The sequence below is a fragment of the Neophocaena asiaeorientalis genome, unplaced genomic scaffold, assembly GCF_003031525.2.
Source record: "Neophocaena asiaeorientalis asiaeorientalis breed wild unplaced genomic scaffold, Neophocaena_asiaeorientalis_V1.1 scaffold327, whole genome shotgun sequence".
NCBI lineage: Eukaryota > Metazoa > Chordata > Mammalia > Artiodactyla > Phocoenidae > Neophocaena > Neophocaena asiaeorientalis.
The window spans coordinates 8094443-8118361 of NW_020174560.1; the positions used below are offsets into that span (position 1 = coordinate 8094443).

The 23919-nt window shown below is 40.3% G+C and overlaps 1 protein-coding gene across 2 annotated transcripts in view; it reads right to left on the reverse strand.

Annotated features, from left to right (window-relative positions):
- Window positions 1-23919, reverse strand: part of ACACA (acetyl-CoA carboxylase alpha) — a 229453-nt gene that overhangs the window by 184017 nt on the left and 21517 nt on the right. Inside the window, exon 3 of one of the 2 annotated variants that reach the window (XM_024757632.1) lies at window positions 22413-22665. In XM_024757632.1, the coding sequence (XP_024613400.1) occupies window positions 22413-22639 (227 nt within the window). In that variant the 5' untranslated portion in view covers window positions 22640-22665. Of the gene's footprint in view, window positions 1-2671; window positions 3082-22412; window positions 22666-23919 lie in introns of those variants that run through there. The other variant, XM_024757631.1, reaches the window with a different exon arrangement.

Genomic DNA, 23919 nt, shown 5'->3' on the forward strand with positions numbered 1-23919 from the left:
CTGGTGGCGCAGCGCTTGAGAGTCCGCCTGCCGTTGTAGGGGACACGGGTTCGTGCCCCGGTCTGGGAATATCCCACATGTCGCGGAGTGGCTAGGCCCGTGAGCCATGGCCGATAAGCCTGCGTGTCCGGAGCCTGTGCTCCGCAACGGGAGAGGCCACAACAGTGAGAGGCCCGTGTACCGCAAAAAAACCCAAAACAAAACAAAACAAAAAACAGATCATAAAGTTAAAAACTAAAATATACATAGTTTTAAGACATACATATAGACACAAAAAAACTATGTAAACAGAGAAACAAAATAATGTGATGAACATGTGATTAAGGGAAATGACTACCTGGGTGGGGAAAGCAGGGAGAAGGTTTATGGAGGAGAGACCATACGGTTAGAAAGATGTAGGTGATGGCCAAGGATCAACCTTTAAGTGGTGGGTTTTCAAATTCCTTTTTACACTATTTTTAAAATTACTAAATAAGTAACCAAATAAATAAATAATAGTGGGTTACACATGGACAAATGAGTATGTCTTGAACCAAAAATTATGGTTATATAATTCTATACACTGAGATTAAACACACACACACACACACACACACACACACTCCCCAGAGATCAACTTTCAGTTTCTTAGGGTGAGAGAGACAGAGAAGATATAAACCTAGGATAAATAAGGAGATGCCTGAGTATAAGGCAAAAAGGGAAGCAAAATCTTTATCGATAAAATTAAGGTGGGGAAGGGATTGTTCATACGTTTTAATCAATAGTTTAGAGATAACAAAGGAATGCCCTGAGGGTCACTTGTAATCAAAGAGGTGAGAAAAACAGAAATATACCTTACTTTTAATGATGGGATGAGGACTTCCCTGGTGGTACAGTGGTTAAGAATCCCCCTGCCAATGCAGGGAACACAAGTTCGATCCCTGGTCTGGGAAGATCCCACATGCTGCGGAGCAACTAAGCCTATGTGCCACAACTACTGAGCCTGTGCTCTAGAGCCTGTGAGCCACAACTACTGAGCCTGCGTGCCACAACTACTGAAGCTCACATGCCTAGAGCTCGTGCTCCACAACGAGAGAACCCACCGCAATGAGAAGCCCGCACACCGCAACAAAGAGTAGCCCCCTCTCACTACAACGAGAGAAAGCCTGCGTGCAACAACAAAGACCCAATGCAGCCAAAAATAATTTTATTTTTAAAAAGATTAAAAAAAAGTAGATGGGATCCTTCATATAGCCATGTTCAGAAGTTAGGCACCATGCTAAAAACAAGAGGATCAAGTGGAAAGATAGAAAATATCTCAAAATCTTTACCTCTCACCTAGCTGTTCTCAGGAAGCTACCAGAGAATGTTGTCTTCCCAAAAGATGAAATAAACCAAGATAAAGGAAGACAAGGAATGCAAGAAATAGAGGATCCAACACAGAAGAGAAGGGAATTCTCTAGATGATTGTTCAAATTGGAGGACAGACTGCTCCAGGAGGGATGTCTCCTTGAAAAAAATGGACAGATCACCTATTGTATTTAACCAAGAAAAACAAAATAAAACTGTGTATGTGTGTGTAATTAATATATATATGTGTATGTGTATTCTGTTTGTATATGTTTGTTTTACATATATATAATAATAAACCAAAGTTATATATATATTTATACATATATAAATCATTTTATTGTATATATATTAAAATATACAAAATATATAAGTATATATTATATATAAAACAATATATAATATGTATATGTAAAATATACCAGTTGTTTTTTACTTATTTGACTCTCAGTGGAAGATTTGCTTGGTTTATCCCCCAAAGGATGGAAGAGGTCAAGTAAAAAGGAAAAGGAAAGGATGACTGTTTTAAAGACACATTTTGCCAAATCAGTGTTTTTCATTTGTTTCTATATTTTCCAGGGTCTATTTAATTTTCAGGTAATTTTTATCAAAATAAAAACTCCAGTTTGCAAATACAAGCAAGCGACCCTTAATGACTGCCATCCAGCAAATCATTCAGGTCTTTTATGTCGACCCTCTGCTGAAGAGGCACAGACCTGCAAGAGTTCTGAAGAAGGCCTGACTCATTGCCTCTTCAGCGTGAGTTCTAACAGCAGGAAGAAGAAAGATTCGGGATAGGAGAGCTTGGCACTCTCAAAACCTTCAGTCTGGCTGCCTACTGTCACACGCCGGGACAATGACAGCAGCCACCTTTCCTGGTCCAAGAGACAGAGTCTAAAAAAGTTTTCTGCAAAACTACCTTCAACAGGATGCTACCTACCACACAGAATTGATATTTTCCTTCAAAATAGATGAAGAGATGTCACTCTTGAAAAACCAGCCAAGAACAGTGAGCAATTTTGGCACAGACTACGTGAGATTCCTTAACGAAAGACCAGCACACAGCAAGGTCTGTGCACGGGTGCTTGTTTTCAACGCAGCTACAATGTCACACATGGTCTCGGGTATCTTTGGTTCAAATTCTGAGTGTAAAATAAAGGTTTAGAAATCCAGGAGCAAATATGAGCGTTTTAATTCATTTCCTTAAAAAAAAAAAAAAAGTTTCCTATAGACACAAGAAAATCATCAAATCAGATTGCCCATAAATTCCAGGGCTTAGCTGTCAATGTCTTATTGTTTTTTAAAGGTATATATTGCCCAGATACGGCACTCTAAAACTTACCTTCGAAGCATGTAATATCTCATCTCCTTATTTTCCTCCGCAGAACCCTCCATATCAAGATGGCAAAGGAAGGGAGGCTTTTTCTTCAGATGTCGGCCTTGTAAACACAAGCCGGAGTTTGTCCTCCTGCTGCAGGTGCTTAAAACCCAGGAGGACAAGACATACTGTGCCTACTTCTTGGCCCTGCTTCAGTCAGAGTAGAGTATTCCTGATGGCCTCAAGCTACAGTCTTTTTGTGTACTTTGTCCCCAATTTCCATACTTCCCCTCCTGTTTGCATTTTCTCCCTACACTGGGCCCACACACAGAATTAGTTGATTTCCCAAGGGGACCGAGAGGAAAGGGGGAGAAATATAAAAGCTTGTATAACTAGAAAGTAGATCTCAGCAGCTCTGCCTTAGCCGCAGCAAACGTGTTTCAACAACAGTCACTTTCTTCTGACAGTCACCAGAGAAAAGCTCCACGGCCCCTCCAGGCTGCCAGGAGCACATGACAGGGAGGGCCCAGGGCAAAAAGAAGACAAAGTTTACAAGGACAACTATGCCAAGAAAGTAATGGGGTCAGGAAATCCAGAGGGAGGAGGACAGCACAGCCTAAGTAGGTAATTTCTGAGATCCAATCAAAACAAATAATACTGATTTTCAGACTCCAAGAGTGGGGAGAGCAGGTCAGGAGAGAAAGAAAGCCAGTCAAAAGGACGAAACATGCCACTACTGAGGAACTCTGAATAATGTGGGAGTCACAACTCTAATTCTCAGGCCACAGCAGTGGTGTCCACACACACACACACACACACACACACACACACACACACACACACACAGACACACCCACACCTTTTTAAAAAACAACAAAATCTAAGATTTTATTCACTAAAATTTGAGAATTAAGACTGGAGCTGGTACAAATGGGATAAGGAGAAGATGTGGATAAAATCCCTGAAAGGAAAAGGGGCCCAGAAAAATATTTTAGACACAGAGGTCTAATCCAGTTTAAGCAGGGAAGAAAAACCCTGCCTAAAAAACTACTGGGACACATCTATTGCTATGCAAGCAAATTTGCCACAGATAGACAAATCACTTAAATAAATAAATGGTGGCTGAATGTTATACAGTAACACAGTCCTGTTTTAGCTTTTAATTAAGTAGATATTGCTCAGGATATTGCTCCCTTGTAATGGCAGAAAAGACTGCAACAGCTAGAATCTACAGAATCACAATTTCCTGAGATAAGTCATTAGGAATGGTATAATCCACCAGAGTCATATCTAACCTGATTCATGCACCACAGAAAAATTCTTTCTCACCAAAATGTTGAATACAAATGGTTAATTCTTATCTAATGCCAACTATGCTGAGAACCTATTAACCTTCCAGGGAAACCCTCCAAAACAGAAGTACACAAATGACCTGGAACACAGATGAAAGATGAAAAATCAAATAGAAGATAAATGATTAAGACAAACCTTGATCTTAGGACATTCAGGTGACCCAAGGTGAAAAGACTCAATCAGGACACTCGCTCAATATGACTATTAGGCATAATAAAAAGTGGAAGTCCTGGATTGGTTTCTGGCCTGTACCACTCTGCATCATTCCTTCCATACTATGTTAACGTCTGATAAAGTCAGTCAAGTTTGCTTCCTCCTTTAAAGAAGCTGATGCAGAGGAGTCCTCCTATCTTTATGTCTCTTCAGGGTAACATGTCTCAAAAAACAGAGCACTGAAGCCTTTGTTCAGAACAATTACAGTGACCACAGATGTAGAAGCAGCTCAATTTTACACACATCTAACTGCCAGATGTAGGCAGTTCCCAAAAGAGAATCACTCTCTGCCTTTGTTATATAAGTCCAATATTCAAAAAGCAAAGCATTGCATATAGAATAAAGCAGGCCATTTTGCACTTGATTATATCAGAAAATATACCAGAGTCACTCTCAGTAATCAAGTTTGTGCTTCCTTTTCACCAAAGGGATCTTTCTAAAACAACCAAACACTAACACAGCACACCCAGATCCAAAACAAAGCTAGTGTTTCTAATCTTTTATGGATGCTGCTCCCAATCCTCCTGTAATATTAGAACAAAAGAAAGAAAAAGCCACATTCATTCCTCCAAATTCAAAGCATCCTCATTTTAATCTAACATGAAAAGAGAGTGTCCAAAGTAGACACGTACCTGGCACAAAATCCAACTAGAAGCCCACACTGATCCCAACATTGTAACATGCCAAGCACCAAGGATGACGTAGCAGTTTATCCGGCAGACTGTGATGCATTAGCTAGCCTGACTGCAAGGCAGTCTGAGTTACACTGCAGCACGCACTGTGAGAGACTGTTTTACACTGGGGCTTTTCCAAACAAAGAAATCTTGAATCAAGGATGTACCTCTTTTGAAAATCAACTGACCATATATATAAATAGATTTAGCTGTGGACTCCTAATTGTGATTCACTGATCTATATGCCTATCCCTGTAACAATGCCACACAGCCTTGATAACTGTGGCTTTACAGTCAGTTTTTGAAATCAGGTAGTGTAAGTCTTCCAACTTTGCTTTCCTTTTCCGTAATTGTTTTGTCTATTCTAGGTCCTTTGGGTTTCCATGTAAATTTTAGGATGAGTTTGGCAAATTCTAGAAAGAAAAAACAAATCCTCCTAGGATTTTGACATGGACTGTGAATTTAAAGATCAATTTAGGGAAAATCACCATTTTGACAATATTGAGTTTTCCAATTCCCAAACATGGACTGTCTCTCCATTTATAGGCATACCTCATAGATATTGCAGGTTTGGTTCCACAATTCACCACCACAATAAAGTGACTATTGCAATAAAGCAAGTCACATGGATTTTTTGGTTTCCCAATGCATGGAAAAGTTAGGTTTACTCTATACTATAGTCTACTAAGTGTTCAATAATAGCATTATGTCTACCAAAAAATGTACATACCTTAATTTTAAAAGATTTTATTGCTAAAAAATGCTAACCATCATCTGACAATGCAGGGTTGCCACAAACCTTCAATATGTAAAATGCAATTATCTGTGAAGTGCAATAAAGCGAGTGCAATAAAACAAGGTATGCCTGTATTTAGACTTTAAGTTTCTTCAATTTCTCTCAGCAATGTAATATAATTTATTTTTATTTTTATTTTTTGGCTGTGTTGGGTCTTAGTTGCAGTGCACAGCCTTTTTGCTTCATTGCAGTGTGCAGGCTTCTCTCTAGTTGTGGCACGTGGGCTCTGTAGTTGCGGCGCCCAGGCTTATTTGCCCCGTGGCATGTGGGATCTTAGTTCCCCGACCAGGGATCGAACCAGCATCTGCTGCATTACAAGACAGATTCTTAACCACTGGACCACGAGGGAAGTCCCAGTAATATAATTTCTAATGGACAAGTCTTATACTTTTTTTGGTTGAATTTATTCCTAAGCATTTTATTATTTTCATTGCCATAGTGAATAAAACTATTTTAATTTAATTTTTTGCTTGTTCATTGCTAGCTAGTATGCAGAAATACAACTAATTTTTGTATATGGATCCTGTAGCCTGTGACCTTGCTAATCTCATTTTAAAATCCTTAACAACTTTATTGAGACATAATTCACATACCATATATTTCAGCCATTTAAAGTATATAATTCAATGGTTTTTATTATATTCACATGGCTGTGGACCATCATCACAATCAATTTTAGAACATTTTCATTACCCCCAAAAGAAACCCTGTACTCAGTAGCAGGCACTCCCTATTTCCCCCAAACCCCTCCCCAGTCCTAGGCAATGACTAATCTACTTTCTGTCTTTATAGATTTGCCTATTCTAGATATTTCATATAAATGGAATGATATCATATGTGGCTTCTTTCACTTAGCATAATGTTTTCAATGTTGTAGCATGTATCCATACTTCATTTCTCTTTATGGCCAAATAATTTTCCACTGTATGGCCATACCACATTTTGTTTATCCATTTATCAGTTGATGGATACTGGGTTATTTCCACTTTATAGTTATTATGAATAATGTTGCTATGGACATTCATGTACAAGTTTTTATGTGAACATATGCTTTCATTTCTTATGGGTATGTAACTAGGAATGGAATTGTTGGAACATATGGTAAATATTTAGTTTTATAAGAAATTTCCAAATTATTTTCCAGACTGGCTGTATCATTTACATTCCCACCAACTATGTACAAGTTTTCCAATTACTCCACATTCTTGCAAACATTTGGTGTTGTCACTAGTTTTTATTTTAGGCACTCTGACAGTTGTATAGTAATACTTACTGTCTTAATTTGCACTTCCCTAATAGCTAGTGATTTTAAACATCTCTTCACATCTTTATTTGCCATCTGTATATCCTCTTTGGTGACATTTGCTTCTTTTAAATTTCTCTCTCCTTACTGAAAATATTATTTATTGATTCATTGTTGTCATACTTTTAAAAAATTCTTTAAACATGCTTTCTTTTGGTTCGTTGAATACATTTATGATACCTGATTTGAAGACTTTGTCTGCTAATCCAGCATCTAGACACTCAGAGACAGTCTATATTGACTTTTTTCCTAAATATGGGCTAACTTTCCTATTTCTTTTCACGTCTCATGATTTTTTTGTTGAAAACTTAACATATTAAACAATTTATTGTATCAACTCTGGATTCTGATTTCTTTTACCCATGAAGATTTTTGTTGTTACTAATGCTTGCTTGTTTGTTTTTCTTTCTTGGCTTAATAATTTGCCTGGGCTAAATCTGTGAAATCTCTCTCCCCCAAAGTGTACAATCACTGATGCCTCAGCTCAATTTCTTCTTATCATGTGCTTTTATGTTTCAACCTCCTTCCTAAGGTGTTACCTCTATGTCTGCAAAACTTAAATGTCAGCCAGTGATTAGGCAGGGGTTATACCCAAACACCTGAGGCCAGTAAGGCTTTTGTACTCCGTTTATGTGTCTGTGTGTAAGGCAGGGTACCACATTCAAAGGTCAGGACATTTTCAAGTATGTCCTGGCTTTAACTTTCTGCTGAGCCCTGTCATGTCCACTCTGTGCACGCACGCAGGCTCAACCAGCAATATGCTCACCCCAACCACAAACACACCTCAGGCTAGTAGAGCGGTTGGCCCACCTCTCTCACCCCCTGCCAGATGGTCACTTCTACTGACAATGCCACTGGGGAGCATGGGCATCATCCACTACCCAAAAGGAGTATGCTCCCTTCAACTGCAGCATCAAAAACTCCAGCCCTTATGGCATACCCACAGTGGCAAAACCTCCATGCCAACCAAGCTGAGGGAAGGGAATGGGAAAAGTCCTGACAAGAACACCACAGACTCCTACTGTTCTTATTGAATTTCAGCAGTTTTTCAAATATAAACTTCTCTCAGACTGTTGTATGTCTTATAGTTGATTTTAAGGCTGAAATGGTTTTGTCAAGCTTCGTAGCTGCTTTTTGGGATTAAGGATTTGTTCATCTCCTCACTAAGTTATAGCTGGAAGTCCTGCCTGTTTTATCTACTTTTTGAGATGTAATTTCATACAATAAAGTGCAAAGTCTTAATTATACACTCAATTAATTTTACATATGTACATATGCACATAATCAACCACTCCATTAAGATACCGATTATTTCCACAGTCTCAGAAAGCTCCAGTGTGCTTCCTTTCCAGTCAATATCTTCCCCAATGTAAACACTATTCTGAACTCTATCACCATCAATCAGTTTTGCCTGTTTTTGAACTTCATATGTATAGTGCCGTACTGTATGTATTTGATCAATATTATGTCCATGAAATTCATCCATGTTGTGGCATAGCAGTAGTTTGTTCATTTTCATTGCATGTAGCATTCCATTGTGTGACTACTGTATGATTTATTTATTCTATTGGTGGACATTCTGTTTTTTTATGAATTTTGACTATACTTGAACTTGGTTTTTGGTGGACAAATGCACTCATTTCTTTTGGGTAAATAGCAAGGAAAGGACTTGCTTGTTGACAGAGTATATGTATGTTTACGGCTGTAAAAGATACTGCCCAAATACTTTTCTAAAGTGGTTGTGCCTACGTTTATTCCCATTAGCTATGTATGGGACTTCCATGTGTCGTACACCCTTGCTAACACTTGACATTGTCAGTCTTTTAATTTTGGCCTTTTTGGTTGGGATGGCAATTAATTCATAGTGATTTTTAATCTGCAAATCCCTGATGATCAATGATATTAAACAGCTTATTTTCATAAGCTTATTTGCCGTCCAGGCATCTTCTTTTGTGAAGTTCAAGTCTTTTCCTTATATTTCTATTGGGTTGAATGTCTTCATAAGACATTGAAATATCTTTTTCTCATTGATTTATAGGATTCAGGATTCTGACAGTGAGATTAATTAATATTCCTCTTTCAGCAACTGAGAACAATTAGGCAAAAAACATCAAGGATACAGAAAAACAACACAATTGAAAAACTCAACTTAACTGACATGTATAGAATTTTATAACCAACAAATACAAAATACACATTCTTTGCAAGTGTTTATAAAACTTTACCAGAGAACTCCCTGGCAGTCCAGTGGTTAGGACTCAGCGTTTTCACTGCTGAGGGCTCAGGTTCGATCCCTGGTCAGGGAACTAAGATCCTGCAAGCCACACGGCGCAGCCAAAAAAAAAATCCAAAAAACGAAAACAAACCAAACCAAACAAAAAGAAGTTACCAAAGTAGACCATATGCTAAGCCATAAAGTATAAACAAATTTCAAAAATTTGAAATTACATAGAGTATATCCTCTGAATACAATGGATTAAACTAAAAATCAATGACAAAGATAAGAATATGAGTACAGATACAAGTAAGCTTAAAATTAAGTGTTGGGAGGAAGAATTTCTGGTCTGATAGTTTCTATTTTCTCCATGAAAGATGAGGCAAAGTTATGAACTGAAAGTGTGTCTAGAGGAGGCAGGGACTAGCAGAAAGGGAGACTGCTGGTTTAAGGACAATGGAAAAGAATGAAACTGTTGTTGTGGGGAAAAATGGAAGGCCAAATTTCCAGAAAAGAACTACAAAATAGGAGAAAGAACAAGAATTTCACAGCACAGCCAGCATTTGAGAAGGACCTTAAAACGTGAGGACCCCAAAGTATGAAAGGAATTTCAACAGTCAGGAGAAGGGCATTCCAATAAGAAAACCTGAGAGAGCTTGGGGGAGGAGACAAAAGAGGGGTGGGGGGAGTAGTGGAAGGGGGAGAGGGAGGAGAGGGGTGGGAGAGGCAGCAAGTGAGCAGATCCTATAATGCCCTTAAGTAATTATTGTACTTTCTTCCTTGCCATCAACTTCTTAAGAGGTGAACTGTTGAAATTCCTGTTCTTTCACCATTTGTTCACTACTTTATCTCTTGCCATCTACTTAAAGCTGTTCACCTCAGGCTTCTCCTACCCCTAACTCCAGTGCTTTTTCTTCATCTTTCATCTCTATTCACCACTCCATGTCACACCTTCTACCTTTAAATAATCTTTCCTCTGGTTTTCTTGGTTCTCCTTCTACCTCACCGATCATTTCCTGTCTCCTTTTTCCCCTTCCTTCCATCTGAAGGTAGACATTTCCTTAAGATACATTTCCCTCCTACCTATATACTCTTCCTCACAGTGATCAAATCTACTTGCACAACTTTAATTTCAATGCAACAAACATTTATTAAGCATATACTATATGCCAGGCATTGCTCTAAACTCTGAAAAAGTGATTCTCAGCTCAGGTTTCAGATCAGACTCACCTGGAGAGTAGCAGAATAACCAGAGACTGTAATTTAATCAGTCTGAGACAGGGCTCAGGAATAAAGCTCTGCAGATGATTCTGTTGTACAGCCAAACCTAAATACTGTTTTCCATCTTTTTTTTTTTTTTTGTGGTGCATGGGCTTCTCTTGTTGCAGAGCATGGGCTCCAGGTGCATGGGCTTCAGTAGTTGTGGCACACGGGCTTAGTTGCTCCATGGCATGTGGGATCTTCCCAGACCAGGGCTCGAACCTATGTCCCCTGCATTGGCAGGTGGATTCTTAACCAATGTGCCACCAGGGAAGTCCCCATGTTTTCCATCTTGTATATGTCTTAGTGTTAGTGACTGAAACCACCCACCCTGGCCAGGCAAGATAGTAGCCACTTGCAACAGGAGGTCCTGCTAAGGAACGCAGAACTAACAAGCTACCAGCAACTGGAAGAATTTGGGAAAGGTCAAGAGGAGAGAGGAGACGCCAGTCCGTATGTCCTACCAACCTCCCAGAATCCTTCCCGCTGGAATCCATCTTGGCTGAGTGATGCCCACACCACCAGGAAGGACCCTGAGTCAGAGTGATTAGCCAGAGACCACTGGAAACTAACCCAATTACCATAAAACCCGAGACTGCGAGCCACGTGGCAGAGCAGATCTCCTGGGTTCCCTTACCCTACTGTTCTCCACCTGGGCACCCCTTCCCAAGAAAGTCTCTTGCTTTGTCAGCACATGTGTCTCCTCGGACAATTCACTTCCAAGTGTTAAACAAGAGCCCACTCTCGGGCCCTGGCAGGGGTCCTTCTTCCTGCAACATTAGTATGACATACAAGATCCTTAACCATCTGACCTTTATCTCACCAGCCTCTTCTTCCACTGCTCTAACTACCCTGTCCCCCTTACATTCCAGTGATACTCCATGTCTTACAACTGCCTGAATATGGTGGATGTTTCCAGTCTGGCACCTCTACACATGTTGTCAACCTCACCATCTCTACCCTTCCTACTACACACACACCTATCTCTGTTAGCTTGTCTTGTCTGTTTTCTGTTCATCCTTCAAAACCCAGTTCAAACATCTCTGAGACATTAGTGGGCCCCTTACAGATCTCATTAAGCCCATCATAATGATTACAGCTGTTGTGAGTATTAGAAATAACATTAGCGGACTTCCCTGGTGGTGCAGTGGTTAAGAATCCACCTGCCAATGCAGGGGAACGGGTTCAAGCCCTGGTCCAGGAAGATCCCACATGCCGCGGAGCAACTAAGCCTGTGCTGCACAACTACTGAGCTTGTGCTCTAGAGCCCGCGAGCCACAACTACTGAAGCCGCGTGCCTACAGACCGTGCTCTGCAACAAGAGAAGCCACCACAATAAGAAGCCTACACACCGCAACGAAGAGTAGCCCCCGCTCACCGCAGCTAGAGAAAGCCCTCATGCAGCAACGAATACCCAACACAGCCAAAAATAAATAAATAAATTTTTAAAATAATTAAAAAAAAAAAGAAAGAAAGAACATGATGACCCTGGCACAGTGTTTGGCTAGACACTAAAATATCCTATGGATAATGGGGACCCACTGAATAGTGCTGTGAGATGATCAGTTTACCTTAGAGAGATGACAATGGCCATGTGGCGCTTATACTGTAAGGGGAAAGAGACTGGAGAAGCGCTAAAATACTATTGCCATAATCCGAATAAGAAATAAGAGCAAGAGCAATGGCAGTAACAATGGAAAGAAGGGGACGAATTCAAGAATTATTGGGGGATAGGATCAACAAGAATACGTAGGGCTTCCCTGGTGGCACAGAGGTTAAAAATCCTCCTGCCAATGCAGGGGACACAGGTTTGAGCCCTGGTCCAGGAAGATCCTACATGCCGCGGAGCAACTAAGCCCGAGCACCACAACTACTGAGCCTGTGCTCTAGAGCCCGCGAGCCACAACTACTGAGCCCACACGCCACAACCACTGAAGCCTGAGTGCCTAGAACCTGTGCTCCGCAACAAGAGAAGCCACTGCAAATGAGAAGCCCGTGGACCGCAACGAAGAGGAGCCCCTGCTCACCGCAACTAGAGAAAGCCCGTGCACAGCAACAAAGACTCAACGCAGCCAAGAATGAATGAATAAATAAATAAAGAAAAACAAAAAACAAGCCTGTTCAAGCACCTAAGAGGAAAGGATCAGAAAAGAGAATTGGGAGATTATGTTCGTAAAACATAAGTAGTTTCAACAGTTTTCTAAGAGTAGCTTAGAAGTAGCTTAGAGTTTTCTAAGAGTAGCTACAAGAAATGGTAAATGCAGAAACCCAACTGCACTAGATTAAGAAGTGAATGGGACTACCAGTTGAAAGTGTGAGCATTTGTTTATTACCGTTCCCTATCAAAATCACAAAAATGACAATAAAATAGTAAAAGAGGTATAAAGATATAAGGACAAAGAGAATGGAAGAGGAGACCCCCCCCAACAGATTATAGATGTCAAAAAATTTTTTGGAAAATAGAAAGTAGATCGTCAAGGAGTAATAAACTGCCTCAGAAACCAAAGAGCCCATAGTAGGGAACGCCACTTAAGAAACAAGCATAACCCTACTTTAGCACTCTGAAAAAGTCACGTTTATGAAAGATTTTTAAGGACATGAGAAAATATTGTTATGTGGGGAAAAAAAGCAGGAAACAGAACTGTGTATTCATTACAACATCACCTATGTATATACTTTTTAATGAAATTTATCCTTAAGGGGTAAAAAACACTGAAAGGAAACATATCAAATATTAACAGCAGTTATTGCTGGATGGTCATATCTTGGATTGTTTTTTATTTCTTTCTTTATACTTTTTGGATTTCCAAATTTTCTCTAATAAGCGTACATCTCATAATTTAAAAAAAATTAAGTAGTAAAAGCAAACTTCACTTTTAAATTCATATTAACAGGAAAAACAGAGGGGGGAAATGTATGCATTACACTGGAAGTACTAAAAGGAATAAACACTTTCAAGCAACTGTCCTGAACATTAGAACATTTGTAATTTCATGCCTCCAATTAGCTACGTTTGTAGAATAAACTCTGGAGACTATAATACACACACAGACAGAGACGGCTCCTGTTTTCTGAATGGAAAGAAGGAATGAGTGGGAGATAGAGACAGGAAACTGTTGCCCTCAGCAAAAAAGTAACACTTTGCAGATCTCATAATGACCTTCTCTGTCTACTCCACTTCTGAGGTACCATGGCAACTGGGAACCTCAGAATATCAAGATAGAAATATTGAGAGTAAAGAGTTCGGAGAGCTGCTGGGGGGAAGCGGGGGAAGCTCAGGGAAGCTAAATGGGAAATCCTAAGAAAGCCAAACATAAGAACACTCTCACAAGCCCATCTGCAAGCAAAGCCATAATATAAACTCAAAACTAGAGCCAGTTTCCTTATTCCCCATGTTACAGCTTGAGAGAGAAGAGCCAAAAGATAGGAAGGGGAAATGAAGTTTCCTGCCCTCTCAATAATGGTTATTCTCAACATATAAACTATAACGTTGACAGTAAATGTTTGCTGTAATCAAAAGCCTTTCAGGGCTTCCCTGGTGGCGCAGTGGTTGAGAGTCCGCCTGCCGATGCAGGGGACGCGGGTTCGTGCCCCGGTCCGGGAAGATCCCACATGCCGTGGAGCGGCTGGGCCCATGAGCCATGGCCGCTGAGCCTGCGCGTCCGGAGCCTGTGCTCCGCAATGGGAGAGGACACAACAGTGAGAGGCCCGCGTACCGCAAAAAAAAAAAGTTATAAAAAAAAAAAAAAAAGCCTTTCAGATCTAAATTCCCAAAAGCCCTAATATGAAAATTTACCTCACAAATGGACTCCTCCATAATAAATAATATATTATACCAGTATGGCACATTTTACTTTTCCAAGGGCTTTTGCAGCTATTTATTTTCACCTCCATCACTAGATTTAAATGAAATCACTTCAGACTCAGGAGTTTAAAAGTGAGAGACTAAAAAATAAAGAGAATCCTTGTTTCTTTCCAGGTCAAACACAAATATATACAGCTTAAACTAGAAAGCTCTTGTTCTTCATAGCTTTTGGTCAAATCATACAATATTTTATAATGGTCACTTTCATTATGATTGTAAAATCCAAGAAAATATCATCATTAGTGCAACGCCAAATTGTTGTGCTACACATGCTATAACAATAAAAAGTGTGGAATGGTAAATTATCCTTTATTTTTCCTTCCATTTATCTCTATGCCACCAAACTATCACTAGTAGCCATATACTTTCATGATTTGCTACCTTCCTTTTCAACGAGTCACTGTCACCAAAAAAAAAAAAAAAAAAGAGGGTAACGATAGATTAAGAAATTTAAGGGATATAATATACAACGTATGGTCCTGGATTTGATACCAGATTGGATGAAACAGGATTTTAGAGTCAACTGGAGAAACTTGAATATGGTGTACATATTAGATGAGATGAAAATTTATTGAAATATAAAAGTGGAAATTTTTGACAAAAAAGAGACTGTAAAACAACGTATACAAGATGATTTCATCTCAGTAGCAAGAAATGCATATGCACCTATGCACAGAAAAGGATCCAGAAGACTATACAATAGGGTATTAGCAGGAGTTATCTCTGGGTGGTGGATATACAAGACTTTATGTTTGCTTTCTAGTATTTTGTTTTTAATTTTCCTTACTGCTTCTTTAATAAAGCATTATGTAAAAATATATTTTCAGGGACTTCCCTGGCAGTCCAGTGGTTAAGACTTTGCCTTCCAATGCAGGGGGTACAGGTTCAATCCCTGGTCCAGGAGCTAAGAGCCCAAATGCCTCACGGCCAAAATACCAAAACATAAAACAGAAGCAATACTGTAACAAATTCAATAAAGACTTTAAAAAAAAAAGGTCCACATCAGAAAAAATAAAATTCTAAAAATATATATATATTTATTTTCTAACTTCTGTCCCTTTTAAATAAGGCTGACGTTTAATTAGAGAAAAATTGCTCAAAGAGGACACAACCTATCTATTACACCCAGCGTTCTTGTTTTAGTGTAGTGGCTGACAGTATGTGCTCTGACTGGGTAATTCCCTATCCATAAATTCCCCATCCATAAATTAATGGGTAATAAGAGTATATTACTTACCTTGTGGGTTTGCTGCAGTGAAGATTAAGTGTGACACTCCACATAAAGCACATCAGAGAGTTTGGCATATAGTAAAGCACTTGATAATGTTACCAATCATTACTATTATTTTTCTAATTAGTCACTGAGAAAACAGGACTGCTAATTCATACAGACAATGTGAAAAATAGGATAGGATGTAGCAGGAATAGGTCAGCTCTTTCTCTTACTATTCTTGTTCGCTATAACTTCCCTCTTGACCCAGTCAATGGGGATGGAAGCTGAGAGTCAATCCCAGATTCTCTCAGATTCTAACTAAGGTTAGAATCACCTTATTTCTTATGGATGAAGCTCAGTACAGCTCTCTATGAAAATTTTTCTTTTTTCTTTTTTTTTTTTGCGGTACGCGGGCCTCTCACTGTTGTGGCCTCTCCCATTGCGGAGCACAGGCTCCGGACGCGCAGGCTCAGCGGCCATGGCTCACAGGCCTAGCCGCTCCGCGGCATGTGGGATCCTCCCGGACCGGGGCACGAACCGGTGTCTCCTGCATCGGCAGGCGGACTCTCAACCACTGTGCCACCAGGGAAGCCCCTATATGAAAATTTTAATATGACCATGAAGTACGGTATCTAGGAGCTGATCCCAAATTCGGTATATTACCTGTCTGCATTCCATGACTGGCATCACTGGAGAAACTTTAAAGATTATTTCTAATTAGAAAATAGCATCAAAACTCTCTAGTTATGGGCTTCCCTGGTGGCGCAGTTGTTGAGAGTCCGCCTGCCGATGCAGGGGACACGGGTTCGTGCCCCAGTCCGGGAAGATCCCACATGCCGCGGAGTGGCTGGGCCCGTGAGCCATAGCCGCTGAGCCTGAGCGTCTGGAGCCTGTGCTCTGCAACGGGAGAGGCCACAACAGTGAGAGGCCCGCGTGCCGCAAAAAAAAAACCAAAAGACAAAACTCTCTAGTTAGATTCTTCTGAAGAGTCAAACACGTTATAGACAATCTCATATGTGAACTCTAAATTTTCTAAAATATTGGTAAAGTACTTTTTTTTCTAGACCATAAAGGATATAGGAATATAACTCACCTTCAAGGTGCCCTTCTTGAGTGAACTGAATGACTCTCTCCTTCCACAGCAGCAACTACTGTCTTAAACCCCAGCTACAGGACATCTTAGGCTTGAGATATATATATATATATATATATGTATATATATATATATATATATATATACACACATATATATACATATATACACACACACACACAAACAACAGCATTTACAGATTGTTCTCAAATAAAGTCATTAACCAAACATGCTTGCTAAGCATAAAATGTTGGCCCTTTGATATTTTGAGTATACATTTTTAAGAACTTTAAGAGAAAATTGAGATGGAGTTTCAAATACATGAATTATAGTATAAAAAAGATTTAAAGAAATCACAGTACCTTAAGAGGTAAAAGATCCAACTGTGAGGCTAACCTGTCTCCAACTGGACTTCAACCAGGAAATCAGCATACTAGTTGACAAAACTGATTACTATCTTTGTTTGTTTGATAGTGTGATACTGTGGGGTAATCTGGATTTGCACAGCATTGTAAGTATGCAGAACAATCTGACCTCAAGTGGCATCCCACAAGGAGCAGAGAAAATGTCAATATCCATACAACTAGATGGCTCTATTATATGCCACCAAATCATACATTAGGTATCAAAACTGAGATGCTTACATTCAGTCTTTAATGGTTTTTCTCCTCAAATGTTCAATTAAATATTAATAATGAACTTCGCCCTCCAACCTTGGCAGCTGCAGCCCGACCCTCGAGCGACCTGCCTCAGCCCCCTACCCCCAGGAGACCACCAGATCACCTTTTCCCAAGGTCTACCGACAGAACTGCCCGAGGCCAATGTACCCTGGCAAAGCTGCCAGAGATATTTTCAACAAAGGATTTGGTTTTGGGCTGGTGAAACTAGATGTGAAAACAAAGTCATGCAGTGGGGTGGAATTCTCAACATCTGGTTAATCTAACACAGACACTGGTAAAGTTACTGGAACCTTGGAGACCAAATATAAATGGTGTGAGTATGGTCTGACTTTCACAGAAAAGTGGAACACTGATAACACTCTGGGAACAGGAATCGCTATTGAAGACCAGATTTGTCAAGGTTTGAAACTGACATCCGATACCACCTTTTCACCAAACACGGGAAAGAAAAGAGGTAAAATCAAGTCTTCTTACAAGAGGGAGTGTATAAACCTTGGTTGTGATGTTGGCTTTGATTTTGCTGGACCTGCAATCCACAGTTCAGCGGTCTTTGGTTATGAGGGCTGGCTTGCTGGGCACCAGATGACCTTTGACAGTGCCAAATCAAAGCTGACAAGGAATAATTTTGCAGTGGGCTACAGGACTGGGGACTTCCAGCTACACACTAACATCAGTGATGGGACAGAATCTGGAGGGTCAATTTATCAGAAAGTATGTGAAGATCTTGACACTTCAGTAAACACTGCTTGGAACCAACTGCAGTAGCTTTGGCACTGCAGGAACCAACTGCACTAGCTTTGGCATTGCAGCTAAATATCAGTTGGATCCCACTGCTTCCATTTCTGCAAAAGTCAACAACTCTAGTTTAATTGGAGTGTGTGCTACACTCAGACTGTGAGGCCTGGTGTGAAGCTTACATTGTCTGCTCTGGTAGATGGGAAGAGCATTAATGCTGGAGGCCACAAGCTTGGGCTTGCCCTGGAGTTGGAGGCTTAATCCAGCTGAACGAGACCTCTGGGAATGGATATCAGAAGATTTGGCCTTATATATTTCCAGTGTGACCAGCCGGCTTTCCCTGCCCCCCAGAAGGTGATCAAAACAAAGGATGATGTAAACAAGAGCTGCATTTTAAATATTTAGAGAGTTACTTGTTAGCTGGTTTCTAGTTGAATTGGTTATCTATCTAGTTACCAATGCTGCAGTCGTGCAGTCACTTACACATTATTTAAATGTATTTAACTGTTAAATGCGCTACCCACCAATAATGAAATAAACCTTTATGAAAACTGAAAAAAAAAATAATAGTAGGGTTCAGAAACGTATCAACCTAGCTGATATACAGGTAACAAACCCTAGCTGATCTTCTCTAAAAATAAAAAGCCAGGGCTTCCCTGGTGGCGCAGTGGTTGGGAGTCCACCTGCCGATGCAGGGGACACGGGTTCGTGCCCCGGTCCGGGAAGATCCCACATGCTGCGGAGCGGCTGGGCCCGTGAGCCATGGCCTCTGAGCCTGCGCGTCCGGAGCCTGTGCTCCGCAATGGGAGAGGCCACAACAGTGAGAGGCCCGCGTACCGCAAAAAAAAAAAAAAAAAAGCCAAAGCACAGTCATCTACAATGATGCCTATATATGATGCCTATATATTCCCACCAAGCTACAACTACTTTCTTGGGGTATTATTTTCAAATGTCTGGGTCATAAAGCTTAGAGAGTGATTAATCCAATCTTACCCTGGCACTCCAGAAAAACACGTGATGCAAGTCATCTCCAACTCTGGAAAAGTCTATTTTCTTTTTCTGCCTATTCATCCATCACACCCACTTGACTTCTCATTTAGCACTTAAAACAAAGCCCTAACTTGAGACAGGGGCCCACTCTCATCCTATACTATGGCAATTACTTCACTTGGTTTTAGATGACCTCCAGTTAGCATCTTTTAAGAATGTACCTGCCTTTTTAATCTGTATCACCTGTGAAGGATTAAGACTATTCATTCTGGGAGCTAATCCTAAACTCAGCCAGTCTCTATTTAATTTGGGTTCAAAGGGCAAAAAGGAGTATCTGAATCAATATCATCATTTTCACAGATGAGGAATATGAGTCCAAAGAGGTAACATGAATTGTCTGTGGTCACCTACTTAATTGGTGGCAAATGTCAGAAGAGTCCTTTCTAATATATAAAATGAATTTGGAACAATTTAAATTACCCCCCAAGGACATCATATCCACAAGTGACTTAATAAGTGAATCAATGGGGACTTCCCTGGTGGTGCAGTAGTTAAGAATCCACCTGCCATAGGGAGGATGGGAGGGAGGGAGACGCAAGAGGGAAGAGATATGGGAACATATGTATATGTATAACTGATTCACTTTGTTATAAAGCAGAAACTAACACACCATTGTAAAGCAATTATACCCCAATAAAGATGTTAAAAAAAAAAAAAGAATCCACCTGCCAATGCAGGGGACACGGGTTCGATCCCAGGTCTGGGAAGATCCCACATGCCGCAGAGCAACAAAGCCCATGCACCACAACTACTGAGCCTACGCTCTAGAGCCTGTGAGCCACAACTACTGAGCCCATGCGCCGCAACTACTGAAGCTCGCACGCTCTAGGGCTGGCGTGCCGCAACTACTGAGCCCATGTGCTGCAACTAACTGAAGCCCGGGGGCCTAGAGCCCGTGCTCCACGAAAAGAGAAGCCAACACAATGAGAAGCCCACGCGCCACAACAAAGAGTAGCTCCTGCTCGCCACAACTAGAGTAAGCCCGTGCGCAGCAACGAAGACCCAATGCAGCCAAAAAAAAAAAAAAAAGTGATGGAAGTTTAAAAAAAAAAGAAATGTATCAATGGAGAACCTTTGTTCTATTTTGGAACATTAGCTATCTGAGAAGCAAGTAGAAACTGGCACTGTCTCCTTCCCAGGCTGCTGATCACACTTCAATCCGTGGTTCCTCCACAAGCTACAGGCATGAGTTTTGCAACAGAAGGGCATGCAAAGAAATTCTCAAGTGCTCATACCACTGACCCCATAGACTTTGCAATTTGGCAACTATAAACTGCCTTGTAATATCATCAGCTGAATTTCTTATAATAGTATTTATCTCACCATTGCCAAACTCACAATTTCATAATCCAATGAATGGATATTCTGCTTCACTTGGCCTCAAATTGGACAAATTTCTCAAGTGCTGTGTGGCTTTAAGGATTTAGATTTCACCCGGTCTTTCTCAACAGGGGCACCATGACATTGTGAGAACAATTCTCCGTTGTGTGTGATTACCCAGTACCTTGCAGAAGGTTTAGAATCTTTGGTCCTTGGCCTTCTCAATGCAAGTAATCCCACCAGTCACAACCCCCACTCATTTACAAATGACCTCAGGGATACCGCCCCCAGTATTAGCCTTCAGGACAATCATTAAGTGAACTATTAAGTAAGAAAAAATGTTTACATAAAGATAAAAACCTGACCTCTTTTCCCTGCTGCTAAATACTGACTTCTATTCCTCTTTTTAGCCCAGAGATTAGATATAATACTTTATTCACTAACTCCTAAACACCAACTTTGTCTGCACTAGTTATATAATTAAGACACTTGTATGGTCAGGGAAATAGGGGAGAAAAGTTACTTCAATGGAATCCGGGCATCTAACTTTGAATTCCAGTCTTCCAGCTATTTACCTTTAGGCAAGTTATTTTCCCTCTTTAGACCTTAGTTTTCTCATCTATTTAAATAAAAGGCATTAGGCTAAATTATCTCACTGGTTCATTGCAGTTCTAAGAAAAGTAAAACATAATTAACTTGCTTAACTCTTTTCTTTCAACCTCCACGTAGCCAAACAGGGGTGACCACTGACACTCACTACTTCATGTTCCAGAAGCAAGGACCCCAAATCCCCAGGGATAACCATAGGCAGGACAGTTGCATTCAGCCAGACCCAGTACAGGATTTTACTACAGAATCTGTTATCTTGGGTGTATAAAAAGGAGCTGAATTATTTTATGATCCATTAATTATAGAAGCACCAAGATAATAACAGGAGCGATAGTCACCCTAATTTATGTTTATCTAGGCTAACCAATAATCTCAACCCTGGCTGTATATTAGACTCACTCAAATAGCTCTAAAAAAAAATGCCCCAGCTCCAAGCCAGGCCAATATCACCTGAATCAGAATTTCTGGGGATGGGGCTCATTTCTTAAGGTCCTCCAAGCAATTCTGATGTACAGTAAAAACCAAGAACCACTAATTCAGACTTTTCAATCCAAGAAATGCAAGGCAAATGACCAAAAGTTCACACACTGGTTGTTCAATCAAACATCAATAAATAAGAATAATCTAGTGTTACTATTTACTGACATTCTCAATTACATGTAGAGAATCGTGTTTCTAGAGAAAAAGGAGAGCTCTACAACAACCCCTTGTTCCTCAATAAAGACTGGCCCTGTCAGAATTAGAATATAACTTTCTGACATGATAAAGCAGTTCAAAGAAAGATTACTACAAATTTGCCCACCCCTGCAAAAGTCCTATCAATCTTCAGACAGTTATAACAGTGTTAGTCAAAGTAGTACGGAGACTGAAATTCCTCACTCTTACTTGCTAGGTCTCACTAAAAGACCTAGCATGTAGGAGGAACGGGAGAAAGTTTAGAGGAACATTTAGGAAAAGACACTTTCAAAACCTGTACTCCAGGCAAAATACATCATTTCCCACTTATCAAAAAATCCAATGAAAAAAAACCAAAAAAAACCCAAAGGGGCTTCCCTGGTGGCGCAGTGGTTGAGAGTCCGCCTGCCGATGCAGGGGACACGGGTTTGTGCCCCAGTCCGGGAGGATCCCACATGCCGCAGAGCGGCTGGGCCCGTGGGCCATGGCCGCTGAGCCTGCACGCCCAGAGCCTGTGCTCCGCAACGGGAGAGGCCACAACAGTGAGAGGCCCGCGTACCGCAAAAAAAAAAAGAAAAAAAAAAGAAGTCCAATGATACAGAAAAAGGTGAAAAAATCTTGGCTCAAATTATTCTTGCTCTTTTCAGAACAAGATCAATGAAACCAACAGGACAGATTAAATAAGTAAAACATTAAACTTCTCTGACTTACCTCATGTGTAAGGCCAAGCCATCCTGTAGGCTAGAGATCCCCAAGTCAGAGAGCGTATCTGAGCAGACAGAGGCTGGTGACAGAGAGCCCTCCTTCTCCTCCAGTAGGTCCAGCTTCACCAGGTTGCTAATCTCATCCTCTGAGTTATCTTCAGACACGGAACCAATTATGAATCGGGAGTGCTGGTTGAGCTCCACAGGTTTGGCCAAGGAAGAAGGTTCATCCATTATTCCTTCAAAATGATCTCTCAGAGCTACGGAGAAGATGAAGGGTAAGTGAGAAAAGCAGGTTATGGATAATAACCTGTATCTGAGGAAAGTCACAGGTTAGACCTAGTACACCACAGCTGGCACTTGGAAGCAAGGCAGAGTTTGAGAACTAGTTTACTTGGCTATTCTTTTTCAAGGCCTTTGCTTTCTAAAAGAAAAGAAAATCCAGATCATGGGAACTATGCCTAAAAAATTAAAATCAGTTTCCTTTTCCTCAAAGAACGTTCTCTCTAAAAACTATAAGCCATTCCCAATATCTATCAGTTTTGTGAAGTCCAAGAGATAATAATGATCAGTGGAGAAATCTCTGTAGTAGGTGAAAGCTGCTGGTTGTGATACTGCTATTTCAGTTGTTAGTATTGGGGAGAATGCAGGGTAAGGGTTTGGGGAGAGTGGTGGTCATTTGAAACTTGGTGTTTACATAACTATCATCTGGTTCCAAACACTATACTATGAGAGGCTATGAATTTTACATAAGTGTATATACATATGAGTATACACACATGAAGTATATTTACATATGTACATACATATATAAGGCAAACTAAATGCGTGTATACATATACTACACACACACACAGCTTGCTTTAAAACAAACTCCAGATGAGTATTTTTTAATTTAAAAAAATCTTTACTTGTCCCCATGAGTTTTTTCTTAAATCACATCTGTTAAAAATTCACCCCAGGGATTTTGCTGGTGGCGCAGTGGTTAAGACTCCGTGCTCCCAATGCAGGGGGCACGGGTTCGACCCCTGGTCAGGGAACTAGATCCCACACACATGCCACAACTAAGAGTTTGCATGCCACACCTAAGGAGCACATGTGCTGCAACTAAGAAGCTGGCAAACCACAACTAAGGAGCCCATAGGCCGCAACTAAGACCTGGCATAACCAAATTAATTAATTAATTATTTTTTAAAAAACTTAAAAAAATTCACCCCAAAATGTCTGTTTTGGACTCTAATATGCTGATTGCTGACACTGATAGGGAGAAAGTGAATCTACTATCAAATTTTAAATTTATAATTAAAATTATGGACGTGTTATCTCAATTAAGTACAAGTTTTCTAGATACAGGGCCTTACTAGTCAGGATTAGATGTTGCCAACCGCTAGCAAACTAATTAACAAAGACCAAAACATAGTTCAAAGCTCACAACAACAATAAAAACCCAAACTAAATGAAACAATATTTATTCTGTCACTTCGAAAATGCTATTTAAAAGTCAAAACTACACA